We start from the raw sequence: 22,283 nt of genomic DNA, 5'->3' as shown, positions 1-22,283 counted from the left end.
TAGGGTGTTCATATGTGCACTTGGCACCAGGACACCCTAGGCCTCAGTTCAATGATCGACTTTGTGGTCGTGTCGTCGGACTTGCGGCCACATGTCTTGGACATTTCGGGTGAAGAGAGGGGCGGAGCTATCAACTGATCACCACCTGGTGGTGAGTTGGCTTCGATGGTGGGGGAGGATGCCGGTCAGGCGTGGTAGGCCCAAACGTGTTGTGAGGGTCTGCTGGGAACGTCTGGCAGAGCCCCCTGTCAGAAGTAGCTTCCAACTAACTAGAATGTGACAATTTACTCAGCCTGACAGCTTTCTTAACATTTGATTTTCTTTTGTATTGGTGCGCATAGTGGCCCCTTTTTTTTAACTGAAATAAAAGGGGATTACTGGGTTGGGGCCCCAAGATTTATTTTTTTGTTCTTTATTTCACCTTATTCAATTTCTTGTATTAGGAATTTGTTAGTTTTCGCATACCCCTTGGGGTCAGAGCGCAGAGTCAGCCATTGTACAGCGCTCTTGGAGCAATTACAGGTTAAGGGTCGTGCTCAAGGGCCCAGCAGAGTAGGATCTCTTTTGGCAGTGATGGAGATTTGAACCGGCAACCTTCTGGATACCAGCACAGATCCTTAGCCTCAGAGCCACCACTTTGCCCTTAAACACATCTTAAATACCTGTGGAACTTGCAGTACTTCACTTGACCACACTCTGGCTTGATCTCTTTTTGGCCCATGGGCTTCTACTTTAGAGTGGAAACTTACTCGGTATTGTTACCTTCATTTGGAACTGTAGAGGGATATTCTGTGCTTGCATTACAAAAACAGAAATCATGGCTATCGGGTGTGGTAATACTGATGCATTGGCAAGTAGTTTTCAATACAAGATTTGTTTTTTCTTTTACAGTCAAAAGTTCTGATTCAGGATCCAAGACACAGCAGAATAATGCCAATTGAACTCTTCACCAGACCAGGCTACCGTAAGCATGTGTTTTTAATCTTCAAACATCCCTTCCTTGTTTTTGAGCATTTTGTAATCTATTTGTGACTTCTGAATTCATAACTGGGTTTATTTGTGGTTTTTACTAAAATGCTTTGGTTCTACCATTACCAGACTGCTCTGAAAATGAACTAGAGTGATCACACAGATGAGGTAAAGGAATAAACTGAAAAACAAAATCTAACCTGAAATATACAGTAACTGCATACTCAAATCTAATTTTAAAAAAATGTGTTGTTTTGTATTTTTAAACAAAGCTATTGCAGATAGTATGCCCAATGTTCCCACTGCGGTATGTAAATACAAATGTGCACACAACATTAAGTTTCAGCACACAACATTTGTCCCTGGCTGAAAGGTGACAAACATGGTGTGGCACTATGGCCCTCCTCCAGGTAATCAGTTATTACAACTTGGCCTGGAACACACAAGTGTATTTGAAAACTTGCAATAAAGTGACCAAATTAGTATGAAGTATTTCCTATCCTTCACAAAACCATGAACAGTTTGGTGGTGACCGCTTTGACAAATTTGTGAAGCACAGAGAAGCAAAGCCAAATGACCAGATATTTCAAGCAATCGCCCTCATTTGAAACAGAAAACCCCAAAGTGTTGTCAGAATTTAAGCTGTTGAATTAGAAAAGAGCCGCAGAGATGGCAGTTTAGGGTGAATTGGGCTCCCCATTAAGTTGACAAAGGTGTGTGTGTGTGCCTTGCGGTGGGCTGGCGCCCTGCCTGGGGTTTGTTTCCTGCCTTGCACCCTGTGTTGCCTGAGATTGGCTCCAGCAGACCCCTGTGACCCTGTAGTTAGGATATAGCGGGTTGGATAATGGATGGATGGATAACAGGTAAAGCCACTTTCTGTAAAATGTACAGATACAGACTTGAATGAAGAGCGTTAAAGAAAGTAAATTTTAGGGCTTGCTGAATCATAGTATGAACATCAACTCAGTCTTGAACACAGCATGGCATTCCTCGGACTCCATTTACGGTAAGCCTAAACATTTTATGGTCATTGCTGTCTGCCATTAACTTTTTTGAAGGCAATTAAGTGTTTTAGATCAGTGATGGCAGTATATTCATGTATTGTTTTCTTTTTTGAGAACTGGTAAGGCCTGGTTTTGATTTCTTCTTACCCCTGATGCTTTGGGGTTCAATTATTGTTTGTTAAAAAATTAAATAAGTTTCTGGCTGTTAGTGCTTTCAGAATATGACTCTGTTTTAGACTTTGATATAAATACAGAATTCTGATTGGTAGCAAATTTAAACAAAGATTGAATGTTTTTTTAAAATCTAGTTTAATGAAATACTCAAATTAAAAAGTTGCACAGTTAAATTGCCCTCAGAATTTGTTTTTACTTTTTTGGCAGCCATGATCTACATTCAGTATATCTATTTAGCTTAATGAATCAAGACACTATATAAAAACGGTCGGGATTGTCCTTCTGTCCCGTGAGTGCAAAGCGTAGCGGTATTCTGCTTATCACAGACTTACTACTTGCGGCTTGCGGAACGAAGCGGCGCGATGTGAGCAGAGTTCTGGTGCTCCCATCGTTCCCTTGCTTTTGGAGATTATGTAGGCTATTTTTAGATTTGTATACAAAGAAATTTTGTCCTGCCTTACTTCTTCTAACTTGGTCACTTTATTACCAGTCATTCATTGACTTTTGCGACACGACGAAAGGCAAAGCCCTCACTGACTCACTCATCACTAATTCTCCAACTTCCCGTGTAGGTAGAAGGCTGAAATTTGGCAGGCTCATTCCTTACAGCTTACTTACAAAAGTTAGGCAGGTTTCATTTCGAAATTCTACGCGTAACGGTCATAACTGAATCCTACTTACGTACATACTGTATATACGTCCATAGCCTGCAGCTCGGTCGCCGTGTGAGGCGGGGTTGCGTCTTGCGTCCCCCGGCCTCCCACGTACTTGGCTGCCTGCCTATATTGCGTCCCCCATCCCCACGCCTCCCACGTAGTTGGCTGCCTGCCTATTTTACACGTTTGGAGAACTGCCAATGCCTCTTAAACATCTTAGATTCACAGGTGACGATTTGAGTAGTGGACACTGTGATGTTTATGAATGTTTCAACTCTCAAAAGCTGGATGCGAAGTTATCGATGAAACCGGTTGTATGCTTACAACGCTTGACAGATGCCAAATGTCACTTCAACACAACAAGTCCTGCAAATACTAACGTAATTGAAACAAACCATGAAACTCAAACCGATTATGACAGCAGCAATCCAGGCTGTGAGAAAACAGTAAAAAGGAGACGTGTCAGACGTCGTGGTACATTTTCTGATGCAGCTAGGCGGAAACAACTTCGTGACGCTGCTGCCAAATACTCGCTGAAAAATCCACAAGTTAATAGACACGCTGTCGCTAAATACTCGCAGGCAAATCCACAAGTTCATAGACACGCTATCGCTAAATACTTGCAGGCAAATCCACAAGTTAATAGAGACACTGCCGCTAAATATTCGCACGCAAATCCACAAGTTAATAGAGCTTCTGTTTCTAGGTACGATCCCAATAATAAAAAGCAGCTCATACAAAAACAACAGGTTTGGCTCAAAAAACCCGATTGTGGATTTGCGTACAGCCACCGAAACTTTTTAATGGCACGAGACTTCAGGTCATGTGTCTGCAAAAGAACCTAATTGAGGCAACTATTTTTACTGGCAGTGGCTCAGGGGAGAGCTTTTTATTCCTCACATCCCCGTTATACCGTCTGATCTCCCATTTCAATTCATACGCCTCCAATTTCCAGTAAGGCTCTACTTTGCAATGACAATTAAGTCTCAGGGACAAACCCTACAAAAGGTTGGCATTGATTTGAGGCAAGATTGCTTTTCACATGGCCAACTGTACGCTGCATGCTCAAGAGTAAGCTCAGTGCACAGCTTGGTAATATTACAACCGGAGGGCCGAACTGACAACATGGTATACAAAGAGATCCTTAACAAATAATTATTTGTATATTTTCCCTCAGTTTAAAAATGTTTACTTTTCTTCTTAATAACAATTTTAAGGCAGTATTTCGCCGCTGCAAAGCATGGGTATTTTGCTAGTGAATGAATAAATTGTGCCTGAATAGTTTAAAAAAGCAGGGCACCTTAGTAAGTAGATTTTCAAGTCTGTTCTATAATGCATAGATGTTGGATGATATACTGGTACTAAAAAGTACCAAACTACCAAATTTATAAAACAGTACTACTCAAGCATTAGGCAAAATTTGGTATCTACACCACACATTCGGACCAAACCCCTGCCCCCTCTTCTCTTCAAAGCAATATTTGAAAGTTAGCCTGTTTGAAACTCCAAAGCGGACCTCTACACCTTCCCCTCCTTGCTCTTTGTTACACTATGTGTATATCAGTAAAGCTGAGACTCTAACGAGCAATGCTGACCCCGATAGACCAAAGAGATAGTGTGGTAGTTGGGTTGCCTCTGACCCCAGATGAGGAGTGCCTGGTGGTACGTGTGTACAGGCAGGGAAATGAAGCACCTTGGAGCCGGCATTTGAGTTATCTGTTATACCAAAATTTTAGTATCACTCCCAACACTGCATGTTATTTAGGGAACTTTACTGTTGACTGTCCCTCCTTTTTTCACTTAATGGCTATGTGGCCCAATGAGTTTGGTGGTTGTCAGGTGCCTAGATGGAACCTGCTTTTAAACATGGACACACAGCAAAGAATTGGTCATAAATGGGAAGGTCCTGTTGAGTGTGACACTGACAGTAACATGAGCCGGTGTGTAATCAATAATGCAAGGGTCTGTTCTGTGGAACACAGTTACAGGAAACGATCCCAACAAATTTAAAAACACTCAAATTTAAACTTCATAAATATGTCTCCAAACATGTAGAGGAGTGTAACATGCTGAAAAACCAAAATCATACCAAAGAAGGTAAAATGACAGGTTAAACTGGTTAACAAACGTTATATTTGTTTGTACAGAAAGCTGCTGTCTGGTCACCTTAGATGTTCAAACTCAAAAGAGAGAAAGTGCGTTGGCACAGCCGGTTATCGAGTGTTTAGCAGACTCAGTGAATTACTTGCCTTCGTAAGGTTCTGTGAAATACTTAATCAGATCTTTAAAATGGCCAGTGCTGCCAAAGTAAACAGCCTGCTCCCTGAACAGATGGACACTGCTACATCACGAGTGACACCCAGCTTGATAAAACATTCAGAAGATAACTCCCCGTATGGCTTGCTGGAGTAAATAGAGCCTGTTTGAATTTTTGTATGTTTCTGCAATTGATTTACTATGTAGGCGCAGTGTGCATTTCTTTCTCTTTATTGAGTGGTTATTTTTAAACTTAAATACAACTAAACTGAAATGATTTTCTCAAAATAAAAACTAATTGTGGTAAGTCATCAGAATTAAAAAAGTAAAATCAGATAAATTGTCAAAAGTTTGCAAAAAAACAAACTGAAAATGAATTGTGAGATGAAAATAATATAAAAAATAGAACTAGAGAAAGAGGAGATGGGAATGTAGAGATCCTGAAAGTTTGTTTTGATGCGATCTCCTGCGATGCTGACAGAAGGCACTAGGTCATTGTTTAACTTGTATTGTCACGAAATTGTAAGAGATTAATTGTATTTAATAGTGTCCTTCACAGTACCGATAAATGAATGGAGTCTTAGCATTCATTCTTTGATTGTAATGAGTACTTCTACAAATGTCCAAGCATTCATCTTGTTCGCATGCACTTTAATGTTCCAGATCATGGGGGGGAACCTCACACATATCCACAGTTACATGTATAAGACTGGAGGTCATGTGTGGTATAGCGGGTCCACAGCTCATGTCAAAAGGGCCAGTTTTTAAAATGAATAATCGCTGCACTTCGCGGCTTAGCGAGGGGTGGTGTGTGGCCGAGCGGTTCTCGGGGAATTCGTGATGCGGGCAATTCTCACTTAAGTGCACATGTGAGTAGTTGTCCGCAGTCATAATTGTTCCCAGGAGTTGCTGATTGCCACAGCTGATCCCACGTCTCCGTCATATATAGAAGCGTGAGGTGGCTAGTAGAGAGGAGAGAAAAGGAACAGGAAAGAAATGGACGGAGGTTAAGGGAAGAAGAAGGGTGGAAGCATTGAAAGCCGGTGCAGGAGCGAGCAAGAGAGCAGGTTTGCTGGTAAATGCAGGCAGCTGGAATGGAGAGCCCCTCACGAGTAGTGTGTGGCCGACACTAGTAGAGGGGCTGTTGGAAGTGGTCACTCCAGCTGAACGGTTTCAAGGAGCCAGAGTGACCGGCAGTATGGATGACTCCCCACGGAAGGCAACGGGAGTTGAGGAGACTTAGGAGGGTTCCTGGCTGTTGGGGAACCCAAGTCTCGGTCCGGTAAGGTAGCAGTACGGAGCCAGGGGACGGAAGGCAACCGGACATAAGTAAGGTCAGCTGCACCTGCTGATAGGGTGACTCCCCTGTTGCAGGGCCTGTATGGGGAACTGCCAGTTGAATGGAGAAGGCATCGGGCTTTTTAAAAAAGGACAGCTTCCAGCCATTACTTTAAGCTCGTTTTTAAAGGGTTTTTTTCTATTAGATTTTAACCTCCACTCATCACTCGTTTTTATGGATTATTTATTTATGGATATTTGAGAGACACTGCACTTTATTCATTTGGACACGTTTTGTTTTGTTGGTTTTAATAAAAGCACTTGTCACTTTTACACCATCCCCTTGTTTCATTGTTATGCCTCACTGCCAAGCTCATCGGTGACATTACCGACGGTGTCGGGTTCAAAAGCTTCCTGAAGCTGCATGTGAACCTGGAGCGAACCTGCATCGTCACATCATGTGGGAGGATCGGCAGCGCTAACAACAGTTGTAGCAAGTAATCATCAAGGCAAGACTCAAACAAAGTGGTTATGGCACAATTTGCTTCATTTGTTAATACCAAAAATATTTTATTTTGTGTTTCAATGCTTTGAAGGACAAAGCACACCTCCCTATTAAAGCGCTGTGTACAATGTTAACAGAGATGCCTGATTGCCAAAACACACAGTTAGTAGGACAAGTAACATATGTATGTATAGCATACCTCAGTGCTAAATATGAATCTGCAAACACTGAATTTGTCATTCATTTGGCTTCTGAAAGCAAACTGCAATTCACTAGTATAACCCATAAGTGAAAGCACACGTCGTATATATGAATGGTAAGTTGAAGAATTTAATTCTACTTTACAGTTATAAATGTAAGGAAAGGCCAGGTAATTTTCTAATTCTGGATTTGTACATAGACATAATCAGTGACAAAATGTGATCACTCATGTAAGAAACCTTGAAAACAGCCAAACAAAGGCTGTTCTACAGGAGTTCTGAAATGAAGGATTCATGTAAAACTGACAACTTTGATTTCACACAAGTGTGGTATTCACTAAATCAAACTAATGTTTGAATTTTTATATTTAGTACAGATTTTAACTCTTTCAGGGCTGATGTCGACTTTTGTCAAAAGGAGGAGTTGACGATGGTAATCAACTGTAAACTGTGACAAAGCCAACCGTTATATTTTAGCTGGACTTTTGTTGCTAGAAGGAAAAGGTAGCTTCAGTTTTTGACTGAGATTTCCTGCGCTCCCGTGAGTAGCAAGGCACAAACAATGGCAAAAATGGCCCTGACATCTGGCAAGAGATCAAAGCGGACATGTAAAGCAAATACTCCATGGATGACGTTTTGCCTATTCTCTCTGAATTGGACTATGACTTGTCGGACTCCAATTTTGATACAAGCAATCGAAAATGAATGTGAGGGTCTAGCTTCAGCTGACTGGTCTCCAGCTAATCATGGTGCTGAACAGGTTCAAGTAGCTGACACGCCTACGGCACTGTTCGCCTGGGAGGACCGCCACTTGACAATAAGAGGTAGAAGACAGACTGCAATAAACTGCGACAGTGACCACTGCTGCTGCCCCAGCCACGTGAAGACAGCCTGGCAGCATGCCTGCTGCACATTCTTGGCAAACTGGCAGCCACAGCATGCAGCAACAGATGTTTTATGTTGATTTCTTGTGACGATGCGGGTTTGCTCCATGCTCCCATCTTGCTTTTGGGAGCCCTTGAACCCGACACCGTCAGTAATGTAACAGATGAGCTTGGCAGTGAGGCACAACAATGAAACAAGGGGATGGTGTAAAAGTGCCAAGTGCTTTTATTTTAAAACCAACAAAACAGTGTCCAAATAAATAGTGCAGTGCATCAATTCCTTAAATAAATAATCCAATAAAAACAGAGGTGAAAAGTGGAGGTTAAAATCCAATAGACAAAATCCTTTAAAAAAAAAACAACCAGGTTAAAACAATGGCTGGAAGCAGTCTCTTTAAAAACACAAAGTCCAGTGCCTTCTATTACTGGTGACTCCCCCATTTCTCCAATCCAGGCTATGCACCAGGGGAGTCACCCTACATGCAGCTGACCTTCTTTGCTCTACTGGTCTGGTGGCCTTCTGATCCCTGGCTGCGGTTTTGCTCAACCAGACCGAGACTTGGCCTCCCCAGCGACCAGGACGCTCACACTGGGGCTTCTATTCCAAATCTCCGACTCCCGCAGCGAGCCAACCTTCTCCCGGTCACTCCTGCTCCAAACAAGTGCTCACCACTACCGTCGGCCCTTGGGTGTCGGCCAAACATCCCAGTCGGGCTCAACTCTCCCAGCTGCTTGTTATTGGCATGAGCGTACGCTCGCTCGTTCTCCTTCTCTCCTGCACCTGCTTTCTCCCTCCTGCTTCCTGCCATCTTCTCCTCCTTTACCTCCGTCCATCTTTTCTTTCTTTATCCTCCCCTACTAGCCGCCTCGTGCTTCTATATATCACGAGGACGCGGATCAGCTGTGGCAATCAGCAGCTCCCGGGAACAATTATGGATGCGGACAACTCCTCACCTGTGCACTTAAGTGAGAATTGCCCGCATCACGAATTCCCCAAGAACCGCTCGGCCACACACCACCCCCCCTTGCTAAGCCGCGAGTGCGGCGATTATTTATTTTAAAAACTGGCCCATTTGGCATGAGCTGTGGACCCGCTATACCACATTTCTATGTTAAACTATTGTTTTTCAGAAAAATGTTTTTTGTAAAAAATATTTAGCCCTCAAAGAGTTAAGCAGTATTTTTCAGTTACTGGACAAAAAATGTCAGAATAAATTTAGAATGTTCACATGCTAAGATAGGTCAGGTAGTTTATGGTGATAACATTTTTTATAAACCCTATGCTGAAATTCCCCCAAGATTATAAACCCACTTTATTGATACACGGGGGGTGGGGGGGGGGGGGGGTTATCCCCATCTCTGCTACATATTAAAGATCAATCCCTACATTGTATTTTGATATTTATGAATGACAGTACTTGTTTACTTCAGTGATAGTTGGGTAACAACTATTTTAAAGCTAGTATTTTAAAGTTAGTATTTATATACAGTATTTTATATTGTATTACAGAAAAGGGAAGGATGTTGTTCACTTCAATAATGGATGAACTTTAATTAAAAGCCATTGAATGGGATTCCTGTTTTTGCTGTGGTATTGAAAGATATCAAGTATAGTAAAATTTCACTAGTATTGAATTGCAAAAATTCTAGAATTGTAACATTGCAACAGAGGCCAGTCTCCATACTGTGAATGATCGGTGTCTCTGGCCGGAGATGTAAAAAGTTAATGGATGTTATTTATTTTACAATACATGAAGGATTAAATGCATTTATAAAAATACAAGAAAATGATCATATTTGGCAGTGTTTCTGATCATTTTCAGCAAGGTTCATATATAGTATGGGCTTAGGATTTAATAACGAATGATGGGTCAGTGAAATGTGTAGTTTTTCAAACAAGAGAGAAAAAAGTAACACACTAATGCGTTACATTTTATATTAAGTAACTATATAACATTTAGTTACATTTTTTTGCAAATAATGAGTAACGTAACTAACTTATTTTTAAAAGTAATGCTGCTCGGGAGACATGGGCTTCATGCTTGTCTTGGGAATCATGGTGGCCATGGAGGACGTTTAACTACATTTTGCATGGTTTAATGTGACCTGAATGTTTTGCCAAAGAAGAACTCTACTAGTGGACTCGAACATGTAAACAGAGCTTTTTAAGAAACCAGGTTTCTGCCTCAGTTTAGTTATGAACCTTAGCCTGGTTTTGTGTTTGCATGTAAACACATTTTAGCCTGGTTTTGTGTTTGCATGTAATCACATTTTTGTTGTTTATAGCTATATTTAAGACACAAGAAAAACACCATTAAAGTCAACATGGTATCTTCTTTCAGGGCCTCTTCCGCCTGCACACCTACAGGAACTCTGGAATCGGTGTGCTGTTGTGACCCCACTTGACCACACAACTAAGCGAAAACGTTTAATAACTGAAGAGGAGGAAGAAAGTGAAATAGAAGTAAGTGTGAGAATCCCCAGCTTTTTGAAACTGATCTGCTCCCCTCTTGTTTTCCCCTTGTTTCCCTGGTTTATTGCAAAGATTGGCATGTGGCCCAGCATTTACTACAGCTGTTCCAGGCATACTGTAGGCCTACTTGACTGATTTTGTTTTGTTTGTTTTTTTCCCTCCACAGATTTTCTTCGGAGACCAAGAGCCAAGCATTCCCCCATTGGAAATAACTGGTAAGACTTTGAGGTTGAGAGCAACAACAACAGAAGCAGATTAAGCAATCAGATGGCTCCTTGAAACTGAGATGCTAAGGCTTCAAGTCTACTAGGGCTTTTTGAATTACTATATAGGTCTTCATTCTGTACTGGTGAGGTCACAGTATAACACAGCATGGTAGAGAAGGATTTTTTTTAAAAAGACAGCATATGATTATCACAGAAGTTTTCTGTCACACGTCCAAAAGGATGGAAATGGATGGTTCTCTATTTCAGAATGTTTCTCAAAGCTGTGAATAAAGTGACATCATTGCACCTTGAGCTATCATACATTCTTGACTGTTCTGTCTGTGCACCATGCTGACCTCCACTATCTGTTTCCCTTTGGGATGTAAACGCATGACTTTACACCATCCAGTAAGTGATCATCCAATTGGAGTAATGTAATATGATTTAAGATTCTCAAGCTCACTTAATCCAAATCAGAGTCATGGGTATCCTGGTAGCGTTAGGCCAGGACCAATCCTGGACTTATAACCAGCCTATCAAAAGACCCACTGGTATACACAGCCACAATTGTCCCATTTTTATGGAGCCGTCTGATTTTACTTTGCTCAATTGCAGCACTGCTTAACATGTCTTCTCTCTCTTTAGTTCCACCTGGGGTCCTGGAAGCTTCGGGTGAGGAGAGGTCATACAGCTTCACTCCTCCAGAGGCAGGACGGTGAGAGAGCATAAAAGCAGGAGCAAAGACTTAAAGCCCGTTTAAATACTTGTAAACATGATAAGCTATTATTTTATTGGTACAATGGAAAAAGTCACCAATGCAATTGCTGTTTGGCTAGATCACCAGCAAAGTCTGTGCTCTCAAGAGCTGAAAGTCACCTGGCAGTTCTAGAGGACATCCCAGAAGAGATCTCTATGCTAGAGCAACCTGAGATCTTGGTAGAGGAGCCACTGACGCCAGAAAACCTATACAGGTAACTGTAAAAATAATATTATAGACCATTCATGCATTGTGATGTAACACATGTTGAAAACAAAATCATAGGTTAATAAAATAAAAACGTTTAAGATTAAATAATTAATATAAAATTGTTAAAAGCCAGCTTTAAACTGTTCTGAAATGGGCCTTAAAACAAGTCATACACACATCTAGTCTGACGTCAAATGGGAGAGGATTGCACTGCAGCCCAGATGTCTCAGAGAAACCTTGAATAATCTTCCCCAAAGTTTAGAGTTGTGTTCGCAGTGGACACTCTTGCATGAAAACCTAATTTCTTGTCTGGTGTTAACAGTCCTCTGCAGTTTATCGTGCTGCAAAAATATTAACTTCAAAATCAAACATTCATTTTTGTTTTACTTTTACTCTGCTTTGTGGTGGCAGCTTGCTGAGATGGACTCCCCAGGCCTCCCTATCTCCAGCAAACCTGTTTTAGTTCCAATTGGGAAATTCCTAGAAGATTCTAGGCCATTCAAGAGATAGATAGTGCTGTGAGAAGTACTTGCCCCCTTCCTGATATACTTTAGTTTTGTATCCCAATGAATAACTTCAGATCTGCAGGCAAAATGAGGAACAGAGTTAACATGCAGTACAACACCATTTCTAAGCTGCTATTTAATATGTTCAAGTAGTAAAGGTAGTAAACGTATCCAACACCTGTACTGCCCATATAAAAAGGTAAATGCCCCCCTTTGTTACTCACACAAACAGGTGACCAAAGTGAAATGATAGTTAAGACTCAGCTGACTGAAGACAGGCAGACCTGATTGCAGCCAGACAGGCTGAACCTAAACCTCATCATATACTAACCCTTACCATGAGAGCAAAGTAGTCACCTTAAGGCTTCTAGAAGAATACTATGTCACAATCAAAAGAAAATCCAAAAGGAATGACAAAAAAGGTTGTTGAAACTCCCCAATAAGGAAAAGGATAGGCAGCATTTCTAAGGCTTTAGGACCCCACTTTACCATAATGGGAGCCATTAACTTCAAATATAGATGAGTGGTGAATCTTCCCAAGAAAGACCAGCCTAGCAAAATTACCCCAAGAGCAAAGCAACTAATCATTTAATATCTCACAGAAAATCCCTGAAGAACATCAACAGTGTTGTAGGCCTCTGTAGCCTGTTCATGACTACATGGTCTCTTTTTCAACTGCCAGGTTGGATTTTGTATTTGTCCTCCTAAATCTGTTTCTCAACTATCTTAAGGAGTTTCCATTTCAGTAACCTGGTACAGGCTTTCCTAGTGAGGCAGATAAGTATAATCTCAGTAATTACAACACCCATCCATCCAACCATTATCCAACCCACTATATCCTAACTACAGGGTCACGGGGGTCTGCTGGAGCCAATCCCAGCCAACACAGGGCATAAGGCAGGAAACAAACCCTGGTAGGGCGCTAGCCCACCGCAGGGCACACACACAAACACCAAGCACACACTAGGGACAATTTAGAATCACCAATGCACCTAACCTGCATGTCTTTGGACTGTAGGAGGAAACCGGAGCACCCAGAGGAAACCCACATAGATACTCCACGCAGGGAGGACCTGGGAAGAGAATCCAGGTCTCCTAACTGTGAGGCAGCAGCGCTACCCACTGCGCCACCGTGCCGCCCACAACACCCATTCTTTTTTCAAAATGGGGACTGCTACCCCATTCAGCCAGTCCCAAGGCACTGTTCTTACCTTCCATGCAAAACTAAAGAAACACTCCTACAACTAGCAGGTCTTTAAGCATTTGCCGTCCATAGTCATTTGGTCCTGTGGTCTTGTCACTAGACAGCTTTTTAAAGTCCAATGTGGTTTCGGTCACGGGGCCATCCTCAACAAGGCCTTCTGACACAGATATTTCTTTCTCTGAGGGTGTATCCACCAATTTTAGGAGTTCTTCAAAGTGCTGCTCATTGTACTTCTTGAAACACATCCCTGGTTGAGATAAAAACTTTTCTTTAACTTTTCAATTTTCAGTCTGGGTGGCATCACACCTGTGCAACCTAATTTGTCAAATGGTTTTCCAGAACCTCTTCTAACACTTATTGTGTCTGTCCTCACCAAACGTTCCCCGCTTACTTTGACTACTGCTGTAGCTCTGAAGACAGGATTCTGACTCGAGAGCCAGTACTTTATGTAGAGGTGAATCTTACTATGTCTAGTTGGTATTTTTCAATCTGCTACATAAACTCCTTTCTTGCCAGAGAAGCTGTTCTACATTCTAAGCTCTTGCCACGGTTTAGTGTGCCTCTGCTGGTTTCTTGACTGGCATTGCTCCGATCTTCATCCTACACCTTGTGAGTGGTGAGCAGACATAGCTGATCTGTGTAGCTTTTTTGGACTGAGCTCAATTGTGCTACATATAGTGCAGGGTGGCGCACGAAACAACCAAACCATCTCTGACTCCAACATTGACGTACATTTCTTAGTCCATACACGAAACGAAAGACATGCAATACAAAAATCTGTGCTTACTGGTTAGAGGAGGTGCTGGAAACGATTTACTTGTGCGTCAAAACACTTTTCTGCATGCTGCACCATATTGTCATAGACGCGATGCAGCTCAGCCGCTTCACTTTTTCCAGTTTCACTCAGTTCCTCTAATGTCTTTGGATTATTGACATACACTGTTCCCTTCAGATTGCACCACAGGTAAAACTCGCAAGTGAATAGGTCCAGTAATCTTGGCGGCCACAAACCTTTGCTGACAGTTCGTTCCTCTATAAAGACGTGAATTTGATAAAGTGACTCATGAGAAGGGTGACATGTCGCTCCAACCTGTTGAAAGACGGTGTACCCACTGGCTGAACCCGTCGCACCAATGAGGCTCCGGGATCGTGACGGCACCCACCTGTATAATAGCTCGAGACAGTTCGGTTTTTCGTGCACCACCCTTTACTTGCAGGTAAACAACATTCCCAGACCTGGCACCAGGGATGCTTTCTGGTATCCCTGTCCTGGGCAAAGTCCTCAACTACATCACTTGATAAATCGCTCCAGATTCCCACAACTCGTTGTCTGAAGAAGTGCTTCCTGGTTTCACTCTTAAATGTGCTTCCCATTTATTTTCACCAGTGAGCTTGAGTAAGGGATTTACTATTTAACTGAAAGAATTCTGTTGGATCAACTTTATCAATGGCTTTGAGAGATTTAAAGACCTGAATTAGATCCATGTCATGAGCATTACATGTTAAAATGTATTAAAAGTGTAATACATTTTTCATGCAAGACATACACATGTTGGTTCAGGGTTTCTTATACATTGGAACAATTCTGGCTACTCATTTTTATTAATTATAACCTCTGTATTAAATATTTTGTTATTATTTTTGCTTTACTGAGATTCCATTTCGTTTTGCGAATAGATGCCACCATTTCATGAGACTTGGTGTCAGGACAGCACTCCTGTTTCCAAGGGGTGTGGTTCTGAATGTTGCCGCACCTGACATCATTGACATAACATTTTAAATTCCAGCACAACAGGTCATTTAGTATCTGTGATTAAAGGTAAACACCAACAGCTTTATGCCTTTCTGCGATTTCCACTGTGACTATGTCCGATTTAGTTTGTATTTGGTAATTGGATTAAAGTTTCTTTGGTATTTGACCTGTTTCTGGCACTCTGCCTGTGATTCAGCTCCTTGTCCATTATTCTTTTTTTTATTCCTTCTTTTATCTTCTTTTGAGCAGAATAGTTTCCAGTGAATCTTCGTTGCTTGGGACCTAGCAAGTTAAATTCTATGTGTGTGTCCCCTGAGTTGCACTTAGGTGTTCTCCTCTGTACAGCTTCAAGTGCTGCTGTGTTTTCCTTGTAGCGTGTTGACAGTACTGCACACATGCACATGCACACAACTGCACTGGATGTGGTCTTACCAGTGCATTATATAGTTTGAGCATAATGTTCCTCGATTTATACTCAGCTGATTTTACAATATAAACGAACATTTCATTTGCCTTGCAGTTGCTCCTGCACAATACCCACACAATGAGAAGGCTATATCAATGTAAACCCTAAAATTCTTTTAGGAGGTCATTTCCTGTAGAACTGTGTTACCATATATTGGGATACATGGACATGAAAAGGAAATCTTAAATGCTAAGTAATGACAACATCTGGGCAATGCCTATACCATTTGTTTTAACAAGTGATGTGTCATTTTGTGGTGGCTTCCTGCTAAACTGTAACAGGAGGACAAACACAGTGGAGGCTGACAGAGAGCTTGCCAGTGGGTAATGTGGTTCCCGGTTGCAGTACAAGTCAAAGCGTATTTAGCTGAGGGTTAGGGATCTCTTATTGTTTCCCCAAGCAGTTCCTTACAGATGACAGCCACTAAAGAATCTGCCTGAAAAAAAACAACAGGAGAACATGCTGTCTTCTTGCAGCTGCTGTGCCTATAAATGCATTGTTACACACCTCTGGCATCTGTGAGACCATACACAGCAAACGTTCACCTACTCAAAGACCTGATTACATAGGTTTCATGTGCATTCTGCAGAGTACTCTTTGTACCAGAAGCAGCTGGCATGGCTGTAAGTAAACAGGCTAAAGTGCCTTTGAATTCATAAAAAGTCAAACATAATTCAGTTTAGTGCAAGTCAACAGCAAACAGGCCAGAAGGTCAAAAACAGGCCAGGGAAGAACTGACAAAAAGAAGCACAGTGAGAATGCAGGATACCACAACAACAACAATGGCACTGGTGCACACTGACTCAGCCATTGTGAACAGGTTTGGCCTACTGAAATACACATGCTTGTCTTCACATAACCTGCCAGGTGATCACATAGTTAAGTGGCTCAACAACAATGGGTTAGTGGTGCTTGGCAGGTGTGGTTGACAGCTAGCAGCACAGCACACAGAAGGAAGGCCAAGGAGTTAACCTGACATTCATGGAGAGCAGCCCCATTGATAATCTGACCTGGGCTCCAAGTTCTGCGTTGCCCTTTTACATCATGAATCCTTCAAAAAATTACGAACCTGGGGTGGCCCCTTCATTCCCTTTCATCTTTAACCTATAAGGAATTTTCACTGCTTCTTGTTGAATACAAAAACAGAAGACTTGAGATAAAACTGGAGTTGGGTCATTATACAGCAACTTGTGCTGCTGTCTCTCATCTCCAGTGTCTTTAGTGACAATCTCAAGTTATTTATTCTGTGTGAAGTTTGCATGTTCTCTCTTTGTGTGTCCCCACTTTCATCCCTCAAACAAGCAACTTAGGTTCAGTGGTCACTAAGTATGAGTGAGTGGGACTTGTGCTCTCTCCAGATTTGCTTCTGGGCATGACCTGCAAGTAATGGTTGATAGAAAAGTCCAATGTGAACTTCACCAACGTTCTCGGGGCTTCAAGTGGTAAAATGTATATGCTCAAGAACTAGTTTAGGGACAAAGAAATGTCCTTGCTGGACATTAAGCAATGACAAAGAAGATCCCAATTGCAATAGGTGGTTTTACTGAGTTTTGTTATCCATAGACACGAGATCTCCTGAGGGTGGCATTCCTGACTCTCCAAGTGATCCCATGAGACAATTCCTGAAGTTTTATTCTTCAGTGCCAGAAGGATGAAAATAAGAGTCTCAGGGAGGAGATACTTGCCACCACTGTGTGCAGCAGGTATCCCAAAAGCATTAGGCTATTGTCTTGTCTCAAACATGCATTGGACTATCAGGCCACCAGAGAGCAGTCTGTGACTATGGCAGCCCTCAGGTAGAGCACAGTGCTGCTGATCAAGCTCAGACAGAAACGTGTTCTTACTTGCATGTATGCCACACACTAGTAACAGTGCTGCATGTGCTGGAGTCCGCAAGTTAGGAATTCCAAAATCCAGTTAGGGAGGAAGGCACTGAATCCCAAGTAAGGTGGTCAGCTTTGATGGGTCAAGTGTACTGAGCGTAGTCTTACAAACAGTCATGGTACTTTTTATTATGTAAGTGTGCCAGATGGTACACGTAAAGGATACAGCATCCTCTGTGGACCAGTTGTGATGATGAACAACTCAAGATGGTCCAAGCTACCTGTGTCCCAGCAGCAGACTCTCAAAGCTTTTTTTTTTACAATTTGTGTGAGTGCCACCAGTCCAGGACTCATTCTAAAAATCCACTTTTGTTTTCTCTGGCACTTTGAAGCAGAGAGATACCAGGTATCCTTCATGTAACGCATTACAGATGTTTGTGGAAACACAATCTGATTGGTCTCTGCACATATTTTCAATTTAATCTACTCTGGACACTTTACGGATATGAACTTGTTAGAAAATCCAAGCAGAGAAGGATTAAGAGTGGAACTGGGGAGTTAGTGGGACGACAGAGGGGGAGGTAATTTGGTGTGTTTTGGTTGGGCACTTTTTTGCTAATCAACTGATAATAAGAGATGACTGCATTGTATGTTGGGTGGGCCCAGTGGGGCTGACAGGACTTGTGTGGCATTTATTGGGTTTGGCAATTTGTAATGCGGAGCGCTGGAGTGCTGCCCCCCTCCCCAAATATTTTAAAAACTCTACTTAAATGAATTAGGTAATGCGAAATAATCATGAAATAAATTTGATTAATTGCACAATGTGACTGGTGTCAGCGCATGTCAACATCCATTAAAACGTGGTTCTGACTTGTACTTGTTTCATTTCTGTGTGAATACCTACGGTATATTTCCTGATTTAAGGGTGCTGGCCAAATGAGTGTATGTAAGTCCTTGATCTTGAGGCTTTAACTGGTGGTTTTCAGATTTTTACGGGGATGCAGCTCCCTGCACTGCAGACACCCCCACGTTTTTTGGCAGCAAATTACTATTGTTTTAGGTTTTTTTAATCTAATCAGATTGGACAATCGTCGACGCACTTTTCAAGTTCACATCAATGTTTCACAGTTCACACCCGCCATTAAAATAAACTACAGATGAGCGCCCACAACTTTAGGGAGGTGATGGTAGCATCAAGTGGAACTTAAGATATCAAAGAAAATTCAGTTATTTCTTTAATGAAATACCCCTTCGTAAATTGTTTACTTGAAGAAATAAAGAAGATAAGAGAGCTTGGACCAGACCGACTGACTTAAGAATTCAGCAGCAGGCAAGTGACTGTTGACAAGCTTACACACAGACTTTTTCTGCTCTTGTTATTACAAATGAAGTTGGCTAACTGGATGTGGTGTAATTAATGCCTTTTTTTGCTTTCCGTGTTTGCTGTTTCAAAGTGTTGAAGCGTTCTGAACGATGACTGGGGTATGAGACTTAAAACACCTTTCTGAAAAATGCAAGCAACATGAAAGTAGCCGAGTTCATCTAGAGCAGTGTTTTCCAACGAGTGTGCCACAACACAGTAGCTGCTGTGGAAATAAAAGTGTAACGCACCTGGGTCTGAACCTAAGAGGGATGACATCCTCGAATGGTCGAGACTTGTCTGAGGAGGACAGGACTACCTGGAGAAGTTGGCATAAAAGCAGCTCCGTGATCGCTATGTTGCAGACACAGCACTTAGAGCACTTCAAATGGTAGAGACCATCTGCCTGGGTGTGTGGTTGCCAGTGAGCCTCACAGTGCTGGTGGATAGTGGGCATACGAGTTGCCTCTGAGGCAGAGAGGGGTGGGAGAAGCAGCTTGGAGATGCCACCAAAGTGCTCACTAAGTGTTGTGTCTGCAAACGCTGATTTCAAAGCTCCTTCTTTTTTACCGGCTTCTCTGGCAGTCCTGCCCCTTCGAGCAGTTGAGCACAGGTATCAGATATAATGTGTTGTGGTTGTAAGATTTGTAAGTGTGCCTTGGGAAGTTTTTGGTTACAAAGGTGTGCCACTAAAGAAAAAAGCTTGGGAAACACTGATCTAGACAGTAGCATGAGGCTAAATTCTTTTGGCAGGCTTAATGAAATGACTCAGTTTAATCAGAAAGTACTTGAGAAATTTTTAGGCCTGAAGGAATGCAGGGAAAATTTATGTTTAAGGAAATATAGATATCCTGATTGTGAAGGCAGAATAAGATTTAGGTTGAACATGTCCTGTGGGTGTAGTACAAGACAGGTTGGGGGGCGAGTTATATTTTAAGATATGGGGGTCTGTGGATCTTACAATGTGAATTTGTGCCGAGGTGAGGTAAGACTGGAGAATATACATAGGACTGGGCAGACTGGCAGCAAGTGTAGAATAAAATTAGGGTTGGAATGCCTCTTGTGGGTGTGATAAATGACAAACTGGAATGGCAGACTTTTGAAAAATCAGAGGACTAGTGATTGTACGATGTGGATTAATGGAATACAATGGCAATTGCCAAGGAATTATTAGCAGAGGCAGAATAACATTTGGATTGGACTGGATGTGTTATGGGACAGATGAAAGTGCATATTATTTGCAGATTATGGTGGAAGGGGTGCAGACATTATGGTGTGGGTTTTAGCACAATGGGGAGCTGAGCAAGTTGGCAGAGGATTGGGCAATTTTGAGTCTGGTGTAGTATAAAATTTGGGTGGCAGATGCATGTGATCCTTTCCACCTCTATAGGGCAAGTTATGGGAAGAATTAGGGGAATGTGGACATCACGGACTGAACTGAAGTTTTGGAGCACAGTAGAAATGGGAAAGTTGGCAGCAGATTGGGTAGCATAGTAGAAAGGGTATAATATATTTTAGTCTGGATTTGTCCTATGGGTCTGGTACTGGACAGGCCAAGATGACCATGAGAGCTTGTGGAATGACTAGATAGATAGATAGATAGATAGATAGATAGATAGATAGATAGATAGATAGATAGACGTGAATGGCACTACAGTGCATCTGGAAAGTATTCACAGCGCATCACTTTTTCCACATTTTGTTATGTTACAGCCTTATTCCAAAATGGATTAAATTCATTTTTTTCCTCAGAATTCTACACACAACACCCCATAATGACAACGTGAAAAAAGTTTACTTGAGGTTTTTGCAAATTTATTAAAACTAAAAAAATTGAGAAAGCACATGTACATAAGTATTCACAGCGTTTGCCGTGAAGCTCGAAATTGAGCTCAGGTGCATCGTGTTTCCCCTGATCATCCTTGAGATGTTTCTGCAGCTTCATTGGAGTCCACCTGTGGTAAATTCAGTTGATTGGACATGATTTGGAAAGGCACACACCTGTCTATATAAGGTCCCATAGTTGACAGTTCATGTCAGAGCACAAACCAAGCATGAAGTCAAAGGAATTGTCTGTAGACCTCCGAAACAGAATTGTCTCAAGGCACAAATCTGGGGAAGGTTACAGAAAAATTTCTGCTGCTTTGAAGGTCCCAATGAGCACAGTGGCCTCCATCATCCGTAAGTGGAAGAAGTTCGAAACCACCAGGACTCTTCCTAGAGCTGGCCGGCCATCTAAACTGAGCAATCGGGGGAGAAGGGCCTTAGTCAGGGAGGTGACCAAGAACCCGATGGTCACTCTGTCAGAGCTCTAGAGGTCCTCTGTGGAGAGAGGAGAACCTTCCAGAAGGACAACCATCTCTGCAGCAATCCACCAATCAGGCCTGTATGGTAGAGTGGCCAGACGGAAGCCACTCCTTAGTAAAAGGCACCTGGTAGCCTGCCTGGAGTTTGCCAAAAGGTACCTGAAGGATTCTCAGACCATGAGAAAGAAAATTCTCTGGTCTGATGAGACAAAGATTGAACTCTTTGGTGTGAGTACCAGGCGTACGTTTGGAGGAAACCTGGCACCATCCCTACAGTGAAGCATGGTGGTGGCAGCATCATGCTGTGGGGATGTTTTTCAGTGGCAGGGACTGGGAGACTAGTCAGGATAAAGGGAAAGATGACTGTAGCAATGTACAGAGACATCCTGGATGAAAACCTGCTCCAGAGCGCTCTTGACCTCAGACTGGGGTGACGGTTCATCTTTCAGCAGGACAACGACCCTAAGCACGCAGTCAAGATATCAAAGGAGTGGCTTCAGGACAACTCTGTGAATGTCCTTGAGTGGCCCAGCCAGAGCCCAGACTTGAATCTGATTGAACATCACTGTAGAGATCTTAAAATGACTGTGCACCGACGCTTCCCATCCAACCTGATGGAGCTTGAGAGGTGCTGCAAAGAGGAATGGGCGAAACTTGCCAAGGATAGGTGTGCCAAGCTTGTGGCATCATATTCAAAAAGACTTGAGGCTGTAATTGCTGCCAAAGGTGCAACGACAAAGTATTGAGCAAAGGCTGTGAACACTTATGTACATGGGATTTCTCGGTTTTTTTATTTTTAATAAATTTGCAAAAACCTCAAGTAAACTTTTTTCACGTTGTCATTATGGGGTGTTGTGTGTAGAATTCTGAGGAAAAAAATGAATTTAATCCATTTTGGAACAAGGCTGTAACATAAGAAAATGTGGAAAAAGTGATGCGCTGTGAATACTTTCCGGATGCACTGTACATAATAGATATGTGCTCCCTCAGTTTGTTTCCCCCAAAAAACTGCCCCCAGACAGTTTTTTTCACCAGCCGCCACTGCTCTTCACCCTAACTAAATCATTTGCTTTTGTGTCCCAGAAGTGCCTTCTTTTATGTAGCCATATGCAATGTTCTTATTATCATCATCAAATCCATCTAATTGAATTTACTTATGAGCTCAGTACCTTTATGTCTCTGCTGGTCTCTGCCAGGCCTTTGTGATTCTTAGAGTACAATGACTCAGAAAACTTACTTGGAAGGGAACCTCTCAGATTCTCTAATGTCCCCATACCATTAGCCAATCATCTT

At 42.2% G+C, this 22,283-nt stretch overlaps 1 protein-coding gene across 1 annotated transcript in view; it reads left to right on the top strand.

Annotated features, from left to right (window-relative positions):
• Positions 1 to 22,283, top strand: part of rec8b (REC8 meiotic recombination protein b) — a 78,221-nt gene that overhangs the window by 49,267 nt on the left and 6,671 nt on the right. Inside the window, exons 12-16 of the mRNA XM_051922482.1 lie at positions 892 to 964; positions 10,269 to 10,390; positions 10,566 to 10,614; positions 11,251 to 11,320; positions 11,442 to 11,576. Coding sequence (XP_051778442.1) covers positions 892 to 964; positions 10,269 to 10,390; positions 10,566 to 10,614; positions 11,251 to 11,320; positions 11,442 to 11,576 — 449 coding nt within the window. The remainder of the gene's footprint in view (positions 1 to 891; positions 965 to 10,268; positions 10,391 to 10,565; positions 10,615 to 11,250; positions 11,321 to 11,441; positions 11,577 to 22,283) is intronic.

Source organism: Erpetoichthys calabaricus, chromosome 2 (genome assembly GCF_900747795.2).
Source record: "Erpetoichthys calabaricus chromosome 2, fErpCal1.3, whole genome shotgun sequence".
NCBI lineage: Eukaryota > Metazoa > Chordata > Cladistia > Polypteriformes > Polypteridae > Erpetoichthys > Erpetoichthys calabaricus.
Note: the sequence above shows the minus strand (reverse complement) of the source record. Positions and strands in the feature narration are given on the sequence as shown.